We start from the raw sequence: 18537 nt of genomic DNA, 5'->3' as shown, positions 1-18537 counted from the left end.
TTATCTTTTTATTTATTTATTTTTAAAGCACCTGACGTTCCCAAGGGAATTTGACTCTGATTCTCTCAGACACTATAGCTGGGCTGCAGACACCTTGGACAATGTTAACCTTGTCTCAAGTCCCATCCATTCTGGGTAGGTCATTTAACAGATTTCCTTTGTCTTTAAATGTGCAAGTGTATTGTTAGCTGAAGAAAAGAACYTGCTGAAATGGCTGATAACATGCCTATTCCTGCTCCGCTTGAAGCCAGTGGCAAAATTTGTGCTGACTTCAATGAGGGTGCTTAATAACAGCAGTCAGACTAAATTCTTGCATATCAAACCAAAACTTGCTTCTGTACTTAATTTTCTGAATGCCAAAAAAACTGTAATCCAACAGGTTTTCCTCTTGTAGTCCTTTTTCTGTTGCTTGCACTTTGCTTTTACGTATCATAAGGTGATTTTAATTGAGCTGTATTAAATTGTTTGGAATATAAAATCAGAGATACAGTGTTATGCTTTCTGTTCTTTCGTCCAGGAAAATGGAGGACTTTAACTTTTTATTTCACCTCCAAACACCTGCCTAATCTCCAAAATCTGTATKTTGACCTTGATTATACTACTCATTTATTTACAGGGCATCAGTGTAGCTGTGGTGCTTCTTGACAGAGCTGCTTAGAATTGACTAAATGCAATAGTAATAATGCTTGAATGTAAAGATTTGCAAATAAATGTGTAACATGAAATGTTGCATATGAAACTGTCTAGTATAAATATTTATCGTATAACTTTCAACAAGGGCAGGGCTTAAAAATTTTTATATCCCTTTTATTTTACTTCCCTATTTTGTGACTAATCATATTCTCAGAATGTAAATGAGACTAGCACAAAGTAAAGAATTCAGTTCTCTGATAATACCAAGTCCCACAAGTCTGAAACTACAATCCCACAATACATGTCAGCACCTGCTTGAGCTGACTCAAACTCTAAAGCAGAAGACTTTTAGGTCCTGGTCTAATAAAACACTACATATGGGCAATGCTAAAGCTGAAATGTTGAGAGATTCAGAATGAAAAACTGATGTCTGTTGTTCATCAGAGAAAGGTTGGTAGGCGAAAGACCTCAAAGAGCAAGTAGTTCATGCTTTTGTATGCAGCCAGGATAATACGTAGTCAAGCCATTGCTGAAATATGGTTCGTTTCTTCGTAGTCACTTATAATAAAGAATAATATATTGTTTGTCAGCTTCAGTGGGTCACTGTCCTTTGTTACAATGTCTCTTCCTGATATTGAACTTAAGATTTCTTTGCTGCAGTTTAAGCCTATTTTTTGCCCTACCACACGTAGTCGTGGAGAACATTGTACTATTCTAATAACAAAGGCTTTTTATATGTTGAAAGGCATGTCATCTTCTCTTTTATATGTCCCAGGTCTCCACAGTTGCTTCCTAAATCATATTTTCTCCAAATCTCACCTCATTCTTGCTGATGTCTTTTGTCTCTCCCCTGTTCAACAATAGCTTATTTCTAAGACAGTTTGGGCACCAAACCCCAAAGAGATACCACCAGTACTGGGTAGAATCGTAGAATCAGTAAGGTTGTAAGGGACCTCTGGAGATCATCTAGTCCAACCTCTCTGCTCAAGCACGGTCACCTGGAGCATGTTAGACAGGGTTGCATCCAGGCAGGCCTTGAAGATCTCCAGAGAAGGAGACTCCACTCTGGGCAACCTGTCCSAGTGCTCCGTCACTCTCACAGGGAAGAAATTCCCCCACATGTTCAGGCAGAAGTTCCTGTGCTTCAATTTCTGCCTGTTGCCTCTTGTCCTGTCACACGGGACAACTGGAAAGAGTTTGTCCCCGTCCCCTTGACACCCTCCCTTCAGGTACTTATCCACATYGATAAGATCCCCCCTCAGTCTTCTCYTCCCCAGGCTGAAGAGGCCCAGCTCTCGCAGCCGTTCCTCRTAGGGCAGGTGCTCCAGCCCTCTGATCATCCTTGTAGCCCTACGCTGGACTCTCCCCAGTAGCTCCATGTCTCTCTTGTACTGGGGAGCCCAGAACTGGGCCCAGTACTCGAGATGAGGCCTCCCCAGGGCTGAGTAGAGGGGCAGGATCACCTCCTTCGACCTGCTGGCAACACTCTTCCTAATGCAGTCCAGGATGCCRTTGGCCTTCTTGGCCACAAGGGTAGAGTAGAATGGTTTTCTTCACTGACACATGGCGCACATGCGAATTATCATTTTGGTAACTGCAGCTTCCGTTTGATAATATTTGTGATCTACTAGAATTTCTTGATTCTTTTTTTTTTGAAATTCTGCAGTCTAGGTATTTATCTTGTACTTTGTGTCTTTGATTTCTTCTTTCTGTTTGCTTGCATTTGTCTTTACTATATTTTGACTTGTTGATTTCAGAATCTTTTCCCATTTTTGCAGGAAAGCTTTGAATTCTCAACCTGTTTTCCAATATATTTTCAAAACTTCATTCTGTCCAGTGTCCAAATCATGAACGAGAATATTAGAATAGCACCTGGCCTAGGACAGGGCACTCCAGTTGAAATTCCCTTCCAGTTCAACGGTAAAACACTGCTGGTAGCTCTTTTGAGGTAACCTTTTAGACAGTTGTGCACTTACCTTATCTATACCATACCTCCTTTGCTTAGTGAAATACAAATATGTTACTTCTATACATCCACTATATAAGTTAAGCTGTCAAAGAAGGAAACAAAATTAATYTTACATAACTCTTGCCACATGTGCTTTGGCGTCTTGTTGTTTTGAGGATCGGAGAAGGCAGGAGGTGAGTTGTAATCTGTTTATTATCCTTCAGGCCTTACAGATCACTTACTTGCTGTTCATTCTACAAGATGGTTGCTAGTGGTCCCAAACCCTCCAAATGCCATATGTGGACATAGGCTCTTCAGCACTCCTCAGGTCTGCTCCTTCTCTGAGCCTTACTGACCAGCACAGCGGTAGCCTCAGCTGCGGCCTCGGAGTAGGCCAGAGCGCAGGGGAGGAAGGCTGAGCTGGGCGCTGCAACGCTCCACCAGCAGGTACAGCTTTGCTGGCCTGCATGTTTTTCTTCTAGCAGATAAAGTCCACCAGAACTGGTGCTGTGATGATTCAATTCCTTTCTTAGAAAAAACTTACTGTTTTTCTTTTCTAACATCTAGGGGCAATAAACAAATGTTCCTTCACGTCTTCCAGGAGCTGAGCCCATCTGATGCGCAGAGGATAGTGACTTCTCTTCTCCCCTATCTGTCTTTTCTGAAAAGCAGCTCCTTTTCTGCTTGTTCCCAATGCTTCCTTGCCGCGCCCCTGGTGTTTCTGTGGCCATTTCACGTAGATGTTGGAGCTGGGATTGGCGGGGGCCAGCAACGCGCTTCGCCCTGGCCTGGCACCCTTTTCAGTCCTCAGCCTCGGCCCTGCAGGCAGGGCGACGAGAGGACTAGCGGGCGCTCTCTTTGAGCTACTTCTTTAGCAGTACCCGTTGGCACAAGACAGCATTGATGTTTGATCCCATTTTCTTAACTGAGTCGGAAGGGGAATTTTGGAAGCACATATTGGTGAAAGAGGAAGAAAGAAAGAAATATCAGTAATTTTTGACCCCCTTTTTTTTTCTTTTTTTAAGCTAATGCTTCATGTTCCTCTTTCTGAATTCAGATAGGTTGTTTTGCCAACATATGATTTGAACAAGGCCCATTGTAAGCAATACATTGAAATATGGCATGAATCTTGAGGCCTTTAGAAAGGCAGAGACCCTTCAACAAAGTGGCCTTAAGCTTTTCAGAGGTGAGCTTATGTATGCATCTCCCCTAACTGAAACACAGATGTGTTTTCTTCCTGTTGCCTTTTTTCACTTCTTGGCTTTCTGAGCCTAAGGGAAGAAATTAATGTGTGACATTAATGTATAACATGCTTTCTCCCACAATGAGAAACTCAGAAACACTGCATGAGTCTTGCAAGGTGGCATACTTCGAATTAATCATAGTTTACTCCAACCTCCCACGGGCATGCAAGAACTCATTTTTGAAAGCACTGTAAGGAATGACATTAAGACATGCTATTCTTTTCAAATGTCCTGCCATAGATCTATTTTTACATTACATTTTGGAAAATAAACTGCTATATAAAAGCGCAAGAACTGATTTTCTGTGACACAGTGAAGCATGTTTTGGAAATTAAATAAACTCAAAGAAGTTCTGTTACCATAAATTCTATATTGACCTTGATAAATCACAAATATTTTCTTTGTTTCTCAGACATAATGTGGACTTGTGTTGATTAATTAAAAGAACRCTTCCTTTAGGATATTTTTTCTATGTGTAGCGTATTTTATATGACAAAGYTCATGATATGTGAAGCAAAATCCACATCATTTCTGAAGTTGGCTTTCAAATGTGTTGCTTTTTAAATTTTTCTGATTGTTACTTTTCCTTTGAGCTTATTATTGATATTTTCTGTTGCTTGCTTCTAATTGTCTTATATTAATTTTTCCCATTTGCTTTCTAAATTATTTTGCAGCTATTCCTCTCCACTTCCCCAGTATGATTCAAGGTGATAACTCTGCTTTCTGTGAATCCTCATTTTGTTTTCTTTCTTTCTTTCTTTTTTTAACTCTTGTCCCACAGTCAGAGTGTGTGTAGATGTTTGTAGTGCATCCGCCCACATCCTCATCCTTTCCATGTGTTAAAGTAGAAATGCTCACTAGCATTTAGCATTGTGTTTTAGAGATCATACTGTAGTATCCATTGTTAGCGAAGTATTAATTTAGGTAAGCACCAGCTACTAATCCTTTTGATTGAAAGTGCATGAAATACTGTTTGAAATTATTGTTATTGTTTTAAATGGTATGTTACTAATTTGAAAACTAAAAGAGTAAATACTTAATACACTATTGACAATGATTACCTTTATCCAGTGGYGTTATACATAAAGACTGATCTACTTAGGATTTTTTCTTCGTTGAAGGTTGTGAAGGTGGTGCAGACACACAAAGCTGGCTGCAAATGGACTAGTTGCTGTGGTGGGCAGTAGACTCACGCCCAGCGCTAATCTACTCTTCCTCTAAGCAGTGATATCAGCAGTGCAAGCTCCAGTTTTCCAAAAGTGGGCTGTTATGAGTGTCTGCTATCGAACCTGACTCAGCTATCTCTGCACAACTTCGCAGTCTGCAATGTAAACATACCTGAGAACCTGCCAGGTTTTTATAGATATTTTAGTTCTAACCTCCACTGATTTTTGTGTTAATTTAAGTTGGTCAGTTTGGGTGCCTAGATGCTACTGAAAATCCACTCTCTCGTGCTTGTGTCAGTCGAGTTTGGATTCTTCTGACCACATGTGGAGTTGCTGCAGATATCCCCTACCAACACAGCACATCTTATCTGAGTGAAAGCTTGGGCTTTTCCATTTTTGCAAGAAATGAAAAACTTTTGTTTTGTTAACTGTGAGCTGAGTTAACATGTGAGTAATCACATACCTGATATGCAGCTCCCCAGACGAGTGCATTGAACTGAAGCAAGTGTCAAATGTGCCTTCCCAGAGTCGCTGATGGTTAGGCATCGAATGCACATTGCAGTTGGCCACCTCTCTGCCCTATGTACTTCCATGCAGTTTAAATCAGCCCCGTCTTGTCCACAGACCAAAATCATGGGCATTTTCAAAAAGCCATCAAGATATAACTATGGCAGATTCCTTTTAGTATTTTCTCATATGTAACCTAGGATGCTGAGCCCCTGCTTAATATTTTATTTTGCGTTATGGTAAATTTTAATGGCCCGTCTTGACCTCCCTTTGCAGCAAGTTGGGAGCTGACTCCTTGCTAGCTTTTGTTGGCCTCTCCTTCTACATGCCAGGTGGCATCTATCTGATCCCACCAGGGTTCACCATCTACCATATAGAGCAGTTGCAGGGAGAAAAAGCAACAGACACGCTGACAGTAACGTAAGCGTGCTGAGTAGTGCTCAGTGAGTAAAGAGGAGAAGGAAGCAAAGATCCAAGCCCTCTAGAGCTGGCTTCTTTGCTTGTTGTGGCCTTTTGTCAGCAAACAGAAAACTCTTTGAGTCAAGAAAGTTTACTGACATAAAAGATTTTGTGATCTATAAATATTGATTGCCATCACTTACATACTGGGTAATTTAAATGTTGAGAGTATTGCTTTTAATGCATGGACTAATATTTTTAGAAAATGTTTAGTTAAGTATTAAGCAAAGATCYTGTTCTGCTGAAAAATAATTGCTCCCTTGAGGAACTGGAATACCCTAGTGGCAACAATCAGTTTTCTTCAGTAGTGTGTAGTGTGTTTATCTGGGAGAGAGATGGAAACTATTTGTATGAAAACCACCTGTGAAATATGGTGAATTTTACTCTATGTTTTGGCATTGTAAAGTACCTGAGCCACAGGAAATGATCAGCTGGAGTTAGGTCAGCTCGGAGGACTTTCACCTCTCCTCTCTCCAGTGATTTTTTTTTTTTTTAATGTGAGAAGGACAACAGGGCAGGGTTTTTTCTATAATTCAGGTGAACAACTTCGTTTTCCTACTTGATATGTTTATATCTTGCTTGCKTATAAGCATGTCTCCTACAGACCACTAAATATAAAGTTTTGGTTACCCTCTTGCTTTTCTGCAGTATTTCCCCTTGCGCCAGTTGACTGGGCTTCCAAAAATGATGGACAGTTTGTTCTCACCTTTAGTTCAATTTACAGTAAGAAACCAGGAAACTGAATTGATTCACCTGTTAATTACCTTAATTTTAGTCCTTAAGATCAGAAAGTTTTGGCAATGGCCTTGAAAACACAGCAGAGCTACCAGCTATGCCGATGTCTGCACATCATACAGAAGGAGCACGCCAAAATGTGTTAGCAGTAAGACTGAATTTGTACCTCATGACCCAGCTGAYGCTGGCCCATTACCACATCTATTAGCTGGAGCCCAGTGGTAAACATGAAATTATGTTGGATTATGTTTAGGATTTCAACAGGGACAACTTTAGGCAGAAGCAGGACAGGTTCGTACAGAGAGCTGGAAGTGTCCATCTGGCACTTATGTAGAAAGGGAAAGCATTGCTGTAGTGGGAGAAGGGAAGGTATTTTGAAGCTCCAGAAGAGATCCCCTATTTGTGTTTAGCCCTAAAGGAATCTAGATGTTTGACCTCCTTAAACTGAAAGGATTTTTGCTGCAGAGTTTTGAAGGAGGTTGTTGCCTGTCCTGGGAGTCTGTGAGTCTGTTCCCCATTGCTGTCACTGTTTTTTTTTTTGTTTGTTTGTTTCTTTGTTTGTTTTTTTGTTAAGGACTGTAACACTTCACGAATACAGCTTCTCACTATTTTGTAGATGAAAAAATCATAACTATTAATGGTAATTCTTGCTATTATTATTTTTTCTAATAAAGAGGTTTTTCTTTAAACCTACTAGTTACCACTTAAAATGTAATTGCTTCCCTTTTATTAATAAATGGAATGTTATACATTAGAAGGACACTGGAAACTGCAATATTTCATCAAATGTAACTTCTTGATAAGAAGTGCCATCTTCACAGAAGAGTAATGGCCTGATTTCCGTCAGAGTGCTAGCAGCCTGAAGAAAGTTGTCCCTGGGCTTCTCACTCATTCCCCACCAGTGCAACCCCTCACCGGCAGCAGTCCTGACCATCGCCCGCCGTGTCAGCCTGGCTCCGTCAGCCATCTAGGGTGTTCACAAAGGGGGTGTGAGCAGAAGGTTTTGGGRACTGAGATCTTAAAAATAAAAGAACGGTTTTGATTCTCCTTTTTTTGATGCTTTCTGGTTCCTTTCTGCATGTGAGGCTAATTACTCCTACTTGTAGATGGCAGTAGAACTAACAGTCACAGAGGGCCAATTAAAAATTCTAATAAGAYGCTAATATGCTACTTATGTACTTTTAGTCCAAATTACCCAGTAGTAGCTGCACTTTTTGCCATGATGTTGCTAGAGCTTTAGAAATTCCTGCTTTTGTTAACCAATAGTTCAAGTGTAAGTATAAAATTTAAGAGAATGTTTTTGATTTTTTTTATTTAGTCGAGATTGGGAGTACTTTTCTAATATTTTAAAAATTATGAGTGTTGACTTTTTGTTGATTTATCTGAACTTTTTCATGCTTGATTTGTGACCATTTTCGTTGACATGGTGTTTCCTTCTCCCTACAGTTTCCTGGTTAGTTTTATGGTCGATGCACGTGGGGGTTCAATGAGGGGTAGTCGCCACCATGGAATGAGAATTATTATCCCACCGCGCAAGTGTACGGCACCGACCCGCATCACCTGCCGCTTGGTAAAGAGGCATAAGCTGGCCAGCCCCCCGCCAATGGTGGAAGGAGAAGGATTAGCGAGTAGACTCGTAGAGATGGGGCCAGCAGGGGCACAGTTTTTGGGGTGAGTTGTTCTATGAACTTCACTGTTGACACTCATGTTGCATCTTTTATTTCCTTTATCCTGTGGATCAAAGTAGTTAGATGTTGAATTTACCTCATCTGAGCACGTAAGATAGGCTACTTACCTTAAAATATTAAAAAATGCCAGTCTGCCATTCCTACCCTGAAAGTACCCTTGTATTTTAAGGGGAGCTTTGGCTCTTTGATGGCTGCAGGGTGGAGCCGAAAGTAAGGAGAGCTGTGAAAAAGCCAGATCCTGCCCTCAGCTGCTCACGCAACCTCCCTTTGACATCAAAAGGCGTCACGGGCCTGTAACCCAGGTTTTGGTCCTCTCTGTGTGCAAGGCCTAGCGTCCCTGAGGCAGAGCCCCAGCGGAGCAGTTAGCTGAAGTCCCCTGCAAGGGCCCGTGCGCTGYGCCGGGCCCTCGAGGCAGCGGCGCCGGCGCTGGCCCGGCTCCAGCCGCGCTCTCCATCCGCCCGCGGCGGGGACGGGATGAGCGCCATGGCCTGCAAACACTAGGAGCTGACACCTTGCAAGGCTTAAAGTAGGGGAAACAATCCACTATGATGTGGCTTTTTTTTCCCCCCTTCCTCCCCTAATTATAAATTTTGTTCGTTACCATGAGCRGCGTCCTGGTGTAAACTGCCGGTTCTGTCGGGAATGACAGTTTGTTCCTAATTTCCCCTTCTCATTTCTCTTCCTGCTGCATGGATGTTATTCAGTAAACTGCATCTTCCTAAAAGTCCTCCCCCTCTAAATGAGGGCGAGAGCATGGTTAGCCGAATCCTGCAGCTTGGTCCACAAGGAACAAAATTTATTGGGTAGGATATGTACAGAAAAGATACAGAATGTCTACAGTTTTCTTTTGTTTCCAATTTTTTGTTATTTCCATAATTTTTTTTCAGTTTTCTGAAGCTTTCAGTTGATTTATGTCACTGAAAGAAAATCATAGTGGCTTGATTTAATATAGCTCTGCTACTACCTTGTGCTTAAAGGCATGTAAAATTCACTGCCAGCATTCTGCTTTCATAACTTCTGTGCTTTTGTAATTTTTTAAATTTGAAGTGTTTCAACTGCATCAAATACATTTTAGTACACAGTGACAGTCCTTTAAGTTCAGCCTTGTGGCGGAGAAGGTATTTGCAGGCCTTGAAGCGAGTCTGTGGTGAGAAGAGCGTTGTAAAATGTGGTCATACAAAATCTATTATTCATGGAAGATCATTTAGAAAAAATGTCATTGAGTAAATGACTTCATTTAACAATGGTGGAGAAATACTAATCTTTTCAAACTGCAGGAGGCATTTTGTTAAATTAAAAATAAATTAAAAAAAAACAAATATGCTATCAAAAGGAGCTGCAATGTGTRTGCTAAAAATGTAAGAATGTTTCTGTATATTTTTGACTTGTTTTCAAACCATATCATGAAATTTATTGCACTAGATTTTTCAAAATATTGGTGAGTGTTTGATGTTCAATACCTGTTTAATACCTTCTCGCTGAGTATTCTTGTTAAACCTCATGCACAAAATTGTGTGGTTTCTAAATATTTACAGAGACAGTATCTGACATATTAGCCTGCAAAGATTGTATTACAATGTTCGTTTTCTGTTTGTATTCCTTGCTAACTAGAGAGTAAATATCTCAAGAAACAATGTATTTGAATTTTTGGTATTTACTTGCTGCACACAATGGGAGATAGCAGCTACATTGCTTGTTAAAGGACAAGAGTAACAGCCTGGGTGTTTCTAAAAGCATCTGAAATATGCATTAATTGAACTTTCTTTTATTATTTTTATGGAAAAAAAGAGATCTAGCTCTCCTTCTGGGCTTCCAACTACTTTGCCTTTTCACTCACTTTTCACGGCTGCTTYGATTTCCACCATCAGGTGACTGATTGGTTACGGGGCAGCCCAACCCTTGCCAGGGTACTGTACTGTACAGTACTGCACTGCGGACTTTCCCCATCGTGTGAGATTATCTTTAACTGAGTTATTACAGAGAGGTGAAATCCTTTACAACCTCTGTAGGAGAATAATGATACTGTCTATTTAAATGTCTTAAAGCTGCATAATCCATGATTGTTCACTTACTGTGTGATTTCAGTCAGTTTGTCCCAGCATATTTTAATCTGCATATCCTGCCTGTGAAGCGTTTGGCAAAGTGTCTGTTGAGGAATGGCACATGAAGTGAATGGTGGTTTCTGTTGGTTGTTCACAGCAGTTGTTAATAATGCACTTGAAGTCCTCTGTGTAAGGTACATCGTCCGGTGGCGTAGGTGTATTATTTAACCACCTTCCCATTCCCCTCCCTTCCCCCAAAAGTGTTGGACAGTTACTAATATCAGTGTCGTCATGCTGTTGCTTAACGCAGAGAAATCCATTCTGAAAGGAGCTAAACTTTGCCCAGTGACGCTTCCCGTACGGATGCTGCAGCTGGGACTTGGGCCGTGAGCACCAGAAGGAGAAAGTGATGAGAAATGGCCTGTCTGCTTGCGCAGAAGCTGCATGAACGCAGAGCCAGAGGGAGCTTTTAGAAGGCCAGGACTTAGCCTGAAGTCTAAGTCCTATGTGCACACGCAGTCCCTGATGCAGTCAGTAGCTGTTGCATGCATTGGGATAGCTGCACTGTTTCTGAACTAACTTTGCCCCTTTAAATCCCTTGAGCCAAATCCTGCTTTTGATTTTGCTAATGGCAATTAAAAATCAGCAGTGCTGTGTATGCTGGAGGCAGGTTGGATCGCCTACATCCCAGGATAAATGAGCAGGAAAAACTATTTTTACTAAAATTTGCAGCCATTTTTCATGTAGACAGCTGTTTCAAAAAGCTTATGTTAAAAATGAGCTACATATGATATTTTTAAGCTATGTAAGGCTTGTAGTTTACATGATGAACGATTGTGCAGCTTTGGCAAATTTAAATTCATTTTTAYGTAACAGTGCTTATTATTTAAAATGACTGTAGTTGTCTTAAGAGTTGAATGCCCATAGGAAAGTTAAGGGCATTGAGGAGATATATGATTAAAAATAATATGATTCCTTTTTTGTCTAGCCCCGTCATAGTGGAAATCCCCCATTTTGGATCAATGMGAGGGAAAGAAAGAGAATTAATCGTACTTCGAAGTGAAAATGGGGAAACGTGGAAGGAACACCAGTATGACAGCAAACATGAAGACTTAACTGAAATACTCAATGGCATGGATGAAGGTAAACATCTTACCAAAGCTGTAGCRAGCCATATCTTTGTGCAGGTCTGCTAGCACACGCAGGCTAGAGCGACCTGAAGTCAAGTGCTGGCGGTAGCTGGCTTTGGGGAACATACTGCATTAYGTGTTAAACTAGTGGAAAGTGGGTAAAGAGAAATGCTGCAGAAGTGGCCTGAAGACGTATTGACGTGAGTGGTAAGTTTTGGCCTGAAGCTGTGCCAGGTTCAAGCAGAGGGGCTGTTGCTGTACAGCGTGGGGCTGGGAACAGTGTTGCAGCTGGTGATCGGTGTGTCTCTGCTCCTTGGCAGGCCGTGTTCAGGTCACTCCAAACGAAAGATGAACTGTAAATAACAGCCGTCGTAGGCTTTCCCACGCATGGCCCTCCACCCGTGGCCCACAAACTGCCCGGGTTTGAAAAAGTATTGCTACAGGTAGCCTCCCAGGAGCACCCAACCTGCCTTCCTGGTGTTGCCCCTGCCCCTCTGGGAGGTCTGGCACCCTGGCCATACTTAGACATTGCTGTTTACATGAGAGTCCCTTAGGAGGAGAGGGCCCAGCTGTATGTAATTCATCAGGAGATGCTGTGACAGATGGTCCCTGCTGATGCATGCCGGGCCTGGCCCGGCTGGGGCTGCCGCACAGCCTTTGGCACCGCTCCGTTCTTTCCCAGCAAGTGCTTTCAGTGGTTCTGCTGACATACCACTGCTGTCACGCTTTGCATCTGAGTGTGTGTGAAGGATCCTGTGCTTTGCACCCGGATTTTCTCTAGATAACACCATAGGGAAAGTCATGGTGTGTTGGGGTACAAGCAGGAGGAAAGTTCCCGTATTAACAGCAAAAGCCATTTGAAGCAAATGATCTGGATGCAGAGGACAGCTCTGAGAGGGATCTGTGAGCAGCCTCTGCCTTGAGTCTTGGCCTTTGCTTGTTCGGAGAGGGCAACCTCAGTAAGAAGGCAGGTTTTGACAATGTGGAAAGAAGAACAGTGATGCTGTGAGAGATTTCTGGGGGATATGAGAGAGGAGCATTCAGATTTATTTCCYGGTCCTCTGGGAACAGGAACAGCARAATGGGCTTGTGCAGTGGAAGTGCCTGAGCTGCGCGTGAGCATGTAAAAGTAAACAGCAACAGTCAAGACCTGTTCGTTGCATGGTGATCTATTGTGGCTATTTATTTTGAAATAAATGTAATAGAACCAGTAAAGCACTGGAGTGGAAATTCTGCAAATAGTGGGTTAGTGGATTTGGATAAATACAATAGATCTCATAGTAGAAGGGTACCTAAAAGCAGTGAAACAGGCAAAAGAGTGAGTGTGACCCCAGGATAATGTTGCTTGGGCAAGAAATGCTCTGGGATTGAAAGCAGGATTTTTCAGGGAGGGGGGAAAAGAAAAACACTGCTAACCCCTGCCCACTGACACAAGAGGCAGGGACTAATGCTCTGGCGTTCGACGACGTCCCCGCGCCTTGTCGATGTTGAGGCGGTCGGAACTGATCAGCAGCTTGCGTGTTCGCTGCTGGCGCTTTCAAACTGAGCGTACTTCAGTTTTGGGATGGGAACATTTAGGGCGTAAAATACTGTTAGAAAGCTCTCCAAATCGCATCACTAACAGCAGAGCTCTCCAAAGGTGCAGCACGGCTGGATTTGCATGTTACAAAGAGGAGAGCTCAATAAATGAAAGCACTCTATGACAGGCGGGCACAAAGCCCTYGGTCCTCAGAGCCTGAAGCAACCGGCTTCCCGATCTGGAACCGGCATACAACTTTCTGGTCTGCCGAAGGTTTCGGGTGCCTCTTTGCTTCTGGGGAACTGCTGTTTGAGGTTAGTGTGTATGTGCACAGCTGCTGAGCCACAGAAAGTGCGATGGACCCTTGAATTTCCTCAGAGTGAAAATGTTTGGCATCTCAAAAGCCAAGCCCCAGAAATGCCATTTAACAGTGCAAGCAATCACTTATGAGAGAGAAAGGAAAAAAAAAAAATAACTGCAGAAATGCCCAGAGCACTGTCTTGATTATTTGCAGTATTCGTTGTAGCTTAACTGTTGTCTAGTTAGAAAAAAAAAATAAAATAATGCAAGGGTTTTGAAAAAAAATCATATCTAGTTAAATGACAGTGTTTCTGTGTTAAAAGATCTTCCAAGAAATGGCATAAAATCACAGTATCATAGAATTAAAAGAAGTTTCTTTCATCTGAGGTTTTGCTTGTTGGTTAACGTATCACAAATAGACTAGGCTCTGAGACAAAATGGTGATTCTCAGAAGCCATAACTTTGGACCAAGTTTGATTCTAGGTATGAGCTGTGGAGAGGGAACCAAACTTTAACTGAAATAAAAAGAAAACAGGGAAGACTTTGGTGCCAGCTAGATGTCAGTCATCTCTGGAAGATTAGTGCATCTCKATAAGGAAGTTCACCTGTGCAGTCATCTCCAAAGGCTGTAGCCTGCTTCAGCAGTGCCCATTTTTTAACTCAAAGCAGCCGATCAGCGTTGCATGGGACCTGCCGTGATGCACTGGTGCTTCCCCAGCTGGGCAGGGAAGGAGGACACTCGCGCTTTTCTTCCCGGCTCCTTAATACGCTGACTTTTTAGAGATGAAGTCTGCTTCTCCATTTTGCTTTTTTGCTGTTTTGCCCTTCATGCAGGCAGCAGGGATAAAAGCGAGGACATCTTCCCTCTCTCTCCATGGGGAATGCTGAAAAGCTGCCTGGTTTTTACTGCAAGCAGCACCATCTGCTGGAACAAGCTCAGGTCAGACTCCACATAATCGAGAGCAGCAGGCAACGCTTCAGGGTATTAAATGTGTGATTAAATAATAGCAGAACTTCACCCTCACTGCCGTGGAGGAACAGTGAGCTCTAATGGAAGGAGTCGGTTTCTCTTTGATGCTGTGAGGTTTCTGCATAAGGTAGTTTTTATTCTGCAGGCAATGTTGGGCAGGTGCCACGCAGCACCCAGCCCTCGGCGGGGCCAGGGCACCCCCGGCAGTGGGGATTCACTGGGAGCCGCCTTCTCAGGCTGTATTAAACTTATTTAAATTTGAATCAACTAGAATACCTCTTTAGGGTAAAGTAGTTGGTAGATACGTTACATTTTCAGTAGAGCTTCTTTCAGTTGTAATTTGCTCTTGTGTTTTATGTTCCTGCATACAAGAACATAAACCTTTACAGGTTTCTTTCTGTAGCTGTAGACAAATTGTGGTCACAAATGCACATGCTGGGGTAGCAAATCTTCTGACAGACATTTRCAAAGTAGTGAGTGAGCCAAGAAATGCTAATATTTGTGGCTACAATATACTTGCAGCTGCACAGTGTGGTTTCAGATGGGAAGCAGGAGTTTTTACATAAGTGGTTCTTTGAATCTACAGATCAAACCAAAGTGTGACCTTGTTTCTGCTTGCAGTCTAAAATGCCACCATAAATCATTCTACAGTGATTTTGCCACATTTCCAAGAAAAGTTTTCAACCTTATCGCTCTTAAAACTTCTGTTGTCAAAAGCAAGAAAAGAGACTGTGCAAAAATTTTAAAAGAACATGCAAAGGATGTTGCATCGTTTGAGGATGCTCCCTGCAGTATATGGCATTGTGAGTGTCTAGTCTAATGTGTGAGGCACTGGAGCAGGGAGATGGTTTAGACGCCCTCGTTTTTTAAGCCGAGCCTTGCTGCCCGTGATTTCTGCTTGCCTCCCAGCCCTTGTGCTCTTTGACCCTCCTGCCTTTGCTCTGTGAGCACGGTCTCCTGTGTGCCCCACCTTCCAGGACAGTAATTTGCTAAGCAGGCTAGCCTCTGCAGTGGAGACACTGGTGCCGCAGACTCGTCCCACCGCTGACTGTCCGTGGAGTGGGACGCTTGACTCTGCTCTCCCCTGCAGCCAGGTGCTGCAAGGGGGCTGCAAAACCCCAAGGGCTGTTCGCTGTCCTCGTCGCAGGGGGAATTTGCTTTTCCAGCACCATCAAAATGCCGTTTAAGGCACTGGAAAGGGAAATTAGATACCAGATCTCACACTAAGACACCTTCAAGCTCCTGAAATGATGAGTTTTTCTGTGATTTCCCTGATTCCATTTTCAGTTAGAAGGTGCTTACTCTGCATTACTTTATCTGCGGGTAAGAGCAAAAGGTGATAGAGGGTAAAAGCGAGCTGCAGGTGCCTCCTGCGTGACAAAGCCAATGTGCTTGCTTCCCTTGGCCTGAGCTGGCCCCTGCAGGGTCCTGGTCACCTTGGAGGAGTGACTGGGCTTTCTCCTTCCTGCCCGACAGCCACCACTCGCATAGCAGCATGGATGGGGAGAAGGGAGCAGTCATTTCTTCCTCCCTCCTCTCCTTCTCTCCATCCTGGTTTCTGATTCCTCGCTCCATCGACCAGCTCCCTCCTCCATGATGGGTCAGTGCCAACCCTTTCCCCCCTCCCACTCTTTCTTCACATCTACCCTACTTGCCACTTCCTCCCTGTCCTTTCCTCAGTTTTGCCTTCCTTGCCAAAATCATTTGCTAATTTTGGCAGGACAGTCAATGCCAGTATTTGCTAGGGACATGCATCCAGTGCTGTTCTGTGGGCCGAACTTGTCTCCATCRGTGGCCCCTGGACCAGAGTGGAAGGATGCTTGTCTGTCTTGTTCAACACCTGGTAGCTTGGCAGCTTTCCTCACGTCTATCTTCTGGTGGAAAAAAGCAGCTGGTGCCATGTTGTTGCCCTGAGCATCCCCGGCACCAGCCCTGTCCTACTCCCCCAGCATTGTGGGGAGGCAGCCTGCTGGTCAGGAGCACTGGCTGTTACTGGAGAGACTGCTCTCATGCCGAAAGGCGAGCTTGCCGTGTCCCAGTGGGAGAAATGTGAGGAAGTGACTCGGAAAGAAAGTTGCTTCCCAGTGCGCTGCTCTTAGCATGTTCTGGTAGTGACCGTAATGAGGAAACATAGGCCAGCCTAGTGTTACGATGGGAATTGTTGGCCTGTCTAAGGATTTCTGCGTGGAGAAGGCAAATGTAGCTCAAGCAAAGGAGGGTGTGAGCTGAGAAGCAACAGCAAGAGCTGACCCAGGCCAGGGCCTGGTCCAAGTTTGGAGATGAGATGGGGAATTGTTGAAACATGTCTCTGAGTTTCTATCGTCTATTCCTACCTGCTTTTCATAGGCTTAGGATAAATATAGCTGACACTTGGGTGGCAGAAGGAGACATGCATGGAGTATGCACAGTGCATCCCTCCTGATTTACTGAAACTTGATGGCAATAGGTGTCCTTTAGGCTATTAGCACCAATCTGGAAGACAGTGGCACCTGGAGTCTCTTCCCAGTCCTGCTGCAGACTCTTCTGCTTAGCCTCGCTCTGCTTTGCTATCTCCATCTGTAGGATAAACCTTATACCATAATTCTCTGTGTTTTAAAGGAACTCCCAAACTTTTGAGGTTTTAAATTGAAATGCGTTACATAAGCATAAGGTGTCAGCAGTTGAGGAAAGCGGTAATGATGATCACTTTTACTATAAAAACATACTATGAGGTGCGTTCAGGAAATGTGATTTCTCCCAAGACAAGTTTTCTCTATTTCATTAAGTCTCTCATGCTAATGCTACATTTCTTATAGCAGTCAGAGAGGTGGTTTAGGATTGTTCACCTCCCCTGATTTTTGTTTGAGGGCAGCTTGGTGAGGAAGCTTTCATACATATTATCCAGGCATAATCTCCTTAAATATATAGTCCAACTCCTCTCTGTGTTTGGCTGTTACTCTGCAACTCTAAACTTTGCATCTTCCCCCTCCTCCAAACAAGAGTTGCTGTCAGTCTCAAAGGATTTTTAAAATCTTCTTACATAAAACAGTAATTTTCTACTTCAGGAGAACTTTATCCATTATCTATGTGAGTATTTTCCAGTGAGTTTAGTCTCTAGCAGCAAAGAAGAGAATGCATAGAATTTACCAGTCAAGCTTATACCTGCCTGGGAATGTAAGAATCCAGTRAGTCTCCTGCACAAGCCATTGCTTCCAGAGGCTGCAAGCAGGGTACCTAATTAATTAGAGAGCTTCAGATAGTGTCTCTGAGTCAGCTAAGGGAAGCTGACATTATGATAAGAAAATTTCTGCTTCTGTAGCTTCCTATGTTGCACAGTAACACTGTGCAATTAATCCAAATTACCTGCTGAAAGTTTTAAAATGGAAAAATGACATTTTAACAAATTTATATTCTAGTCTTTTGGAGCTGTAATTGCTACTTACATATTCAGAGAAAGAAAGTGCATCAGCCATGTAAAGAATCTACAAGTTTCTATTGTCTTGTTTCTGTTTCTGGTCCTCCTGCTTCRTCCTGCTGCATCTGGTAGAAATGTCATGTTTCAAGGAACAAACTTTTCCTTTAGGAACGTGCCATTCTTTTTAAAGAACAAAATGAGAGTGGGAGCTTGCAGAGTGCTGGAAGGAAGCCCAGTGTTAAGGCAGAGTGCAAGAAATTGCATGAGAATTACATGACAGTCGTGTAATTGTCTTCATTTGGGAATAGCGTTTATATCACAGGGRTTTCATTAGTAGATGTTTATGCACACGGTTGCATAATCCGTTATATTTGTGATATATCAAGGAGATTTCCTCAGTGTGTGTATATATATATATATGTATATAAATATAATCTAAATAATATAATATGAGTAGGTATTCTGTGCCCCATTCTGAGTCCTGGTGACCTGACATGCTGGTAATGYTGTCAAAATTCAGTGCTTCCAGCCACGTCTTACTCTTGCAGTCATCTCTGAGGATGCTTTAAGGTTTCTGTGGGAACTGAGGAGCACAGTACAGTTACGTTGGTGCATGCAGCTGAAGGCCTGATCCATGGAAGGTCCTCACTGTGGTTTCGCTGGTAGTGCTGGCAGGCAGTGCTGTCACATCCACAGTCTACCACAGGCCTTAGTGTGCAGTCAGGATTGTATGAGTGCTGCTCTGGGAGATGCCTTTCTCAAATGCCTTACCTGACCAAATTCCCATTTGTGTGCTTGGCAT

The 18537-nt window shown here is 43.0% G+C and overlaps 1 protein-coding gene across 1 annotated transcript in view; it reads left to right on the top strand.

The window, feature by feature from the left end:
* Positions 1–18537, top strand: part of ANK3 (ankyrin 3) — a 202163-nt gene that overhangs the window by 142615 nt on the left and 41011 nt on the right. The window contains exons 26-29 of the mRNA XM_085309351.1: positions 29–135; positions 4500–4532; positions 8139–8363; positions 11411–11565. Of these exons, the coding sequence (XP_085165477.1) occupies positions 29–135; positions 4500–4532; positions 8139–8363; positions 11411–11565 (520 nt within the window). The remainder of the gene's footprint in view (positions 1–28; positions 136–4499; positions 4533–8138; positions 8364–11410; positions 11566–18537) is intronic.

This window comes from Rhea americana, unplaced genomic scaffold (assembly GCF_003343005.1).
Source record: "Rhea americana isolate MKP2758 unplaced genomic scaffold, rheAme1 scaffold_296, whole genome shotgun sequence".
NCBI classification, from domain to species: Eukaryota; Metazoa; Chordata; class Aves; order Rheiformes; family Rheidae; genus Rhea; species Rhea americana.
The sequence above is the reverse complement of the archived record's forward strand: the minus strand, read 5'-3'. Positions and strand labels throughout refer to the sequence as shown.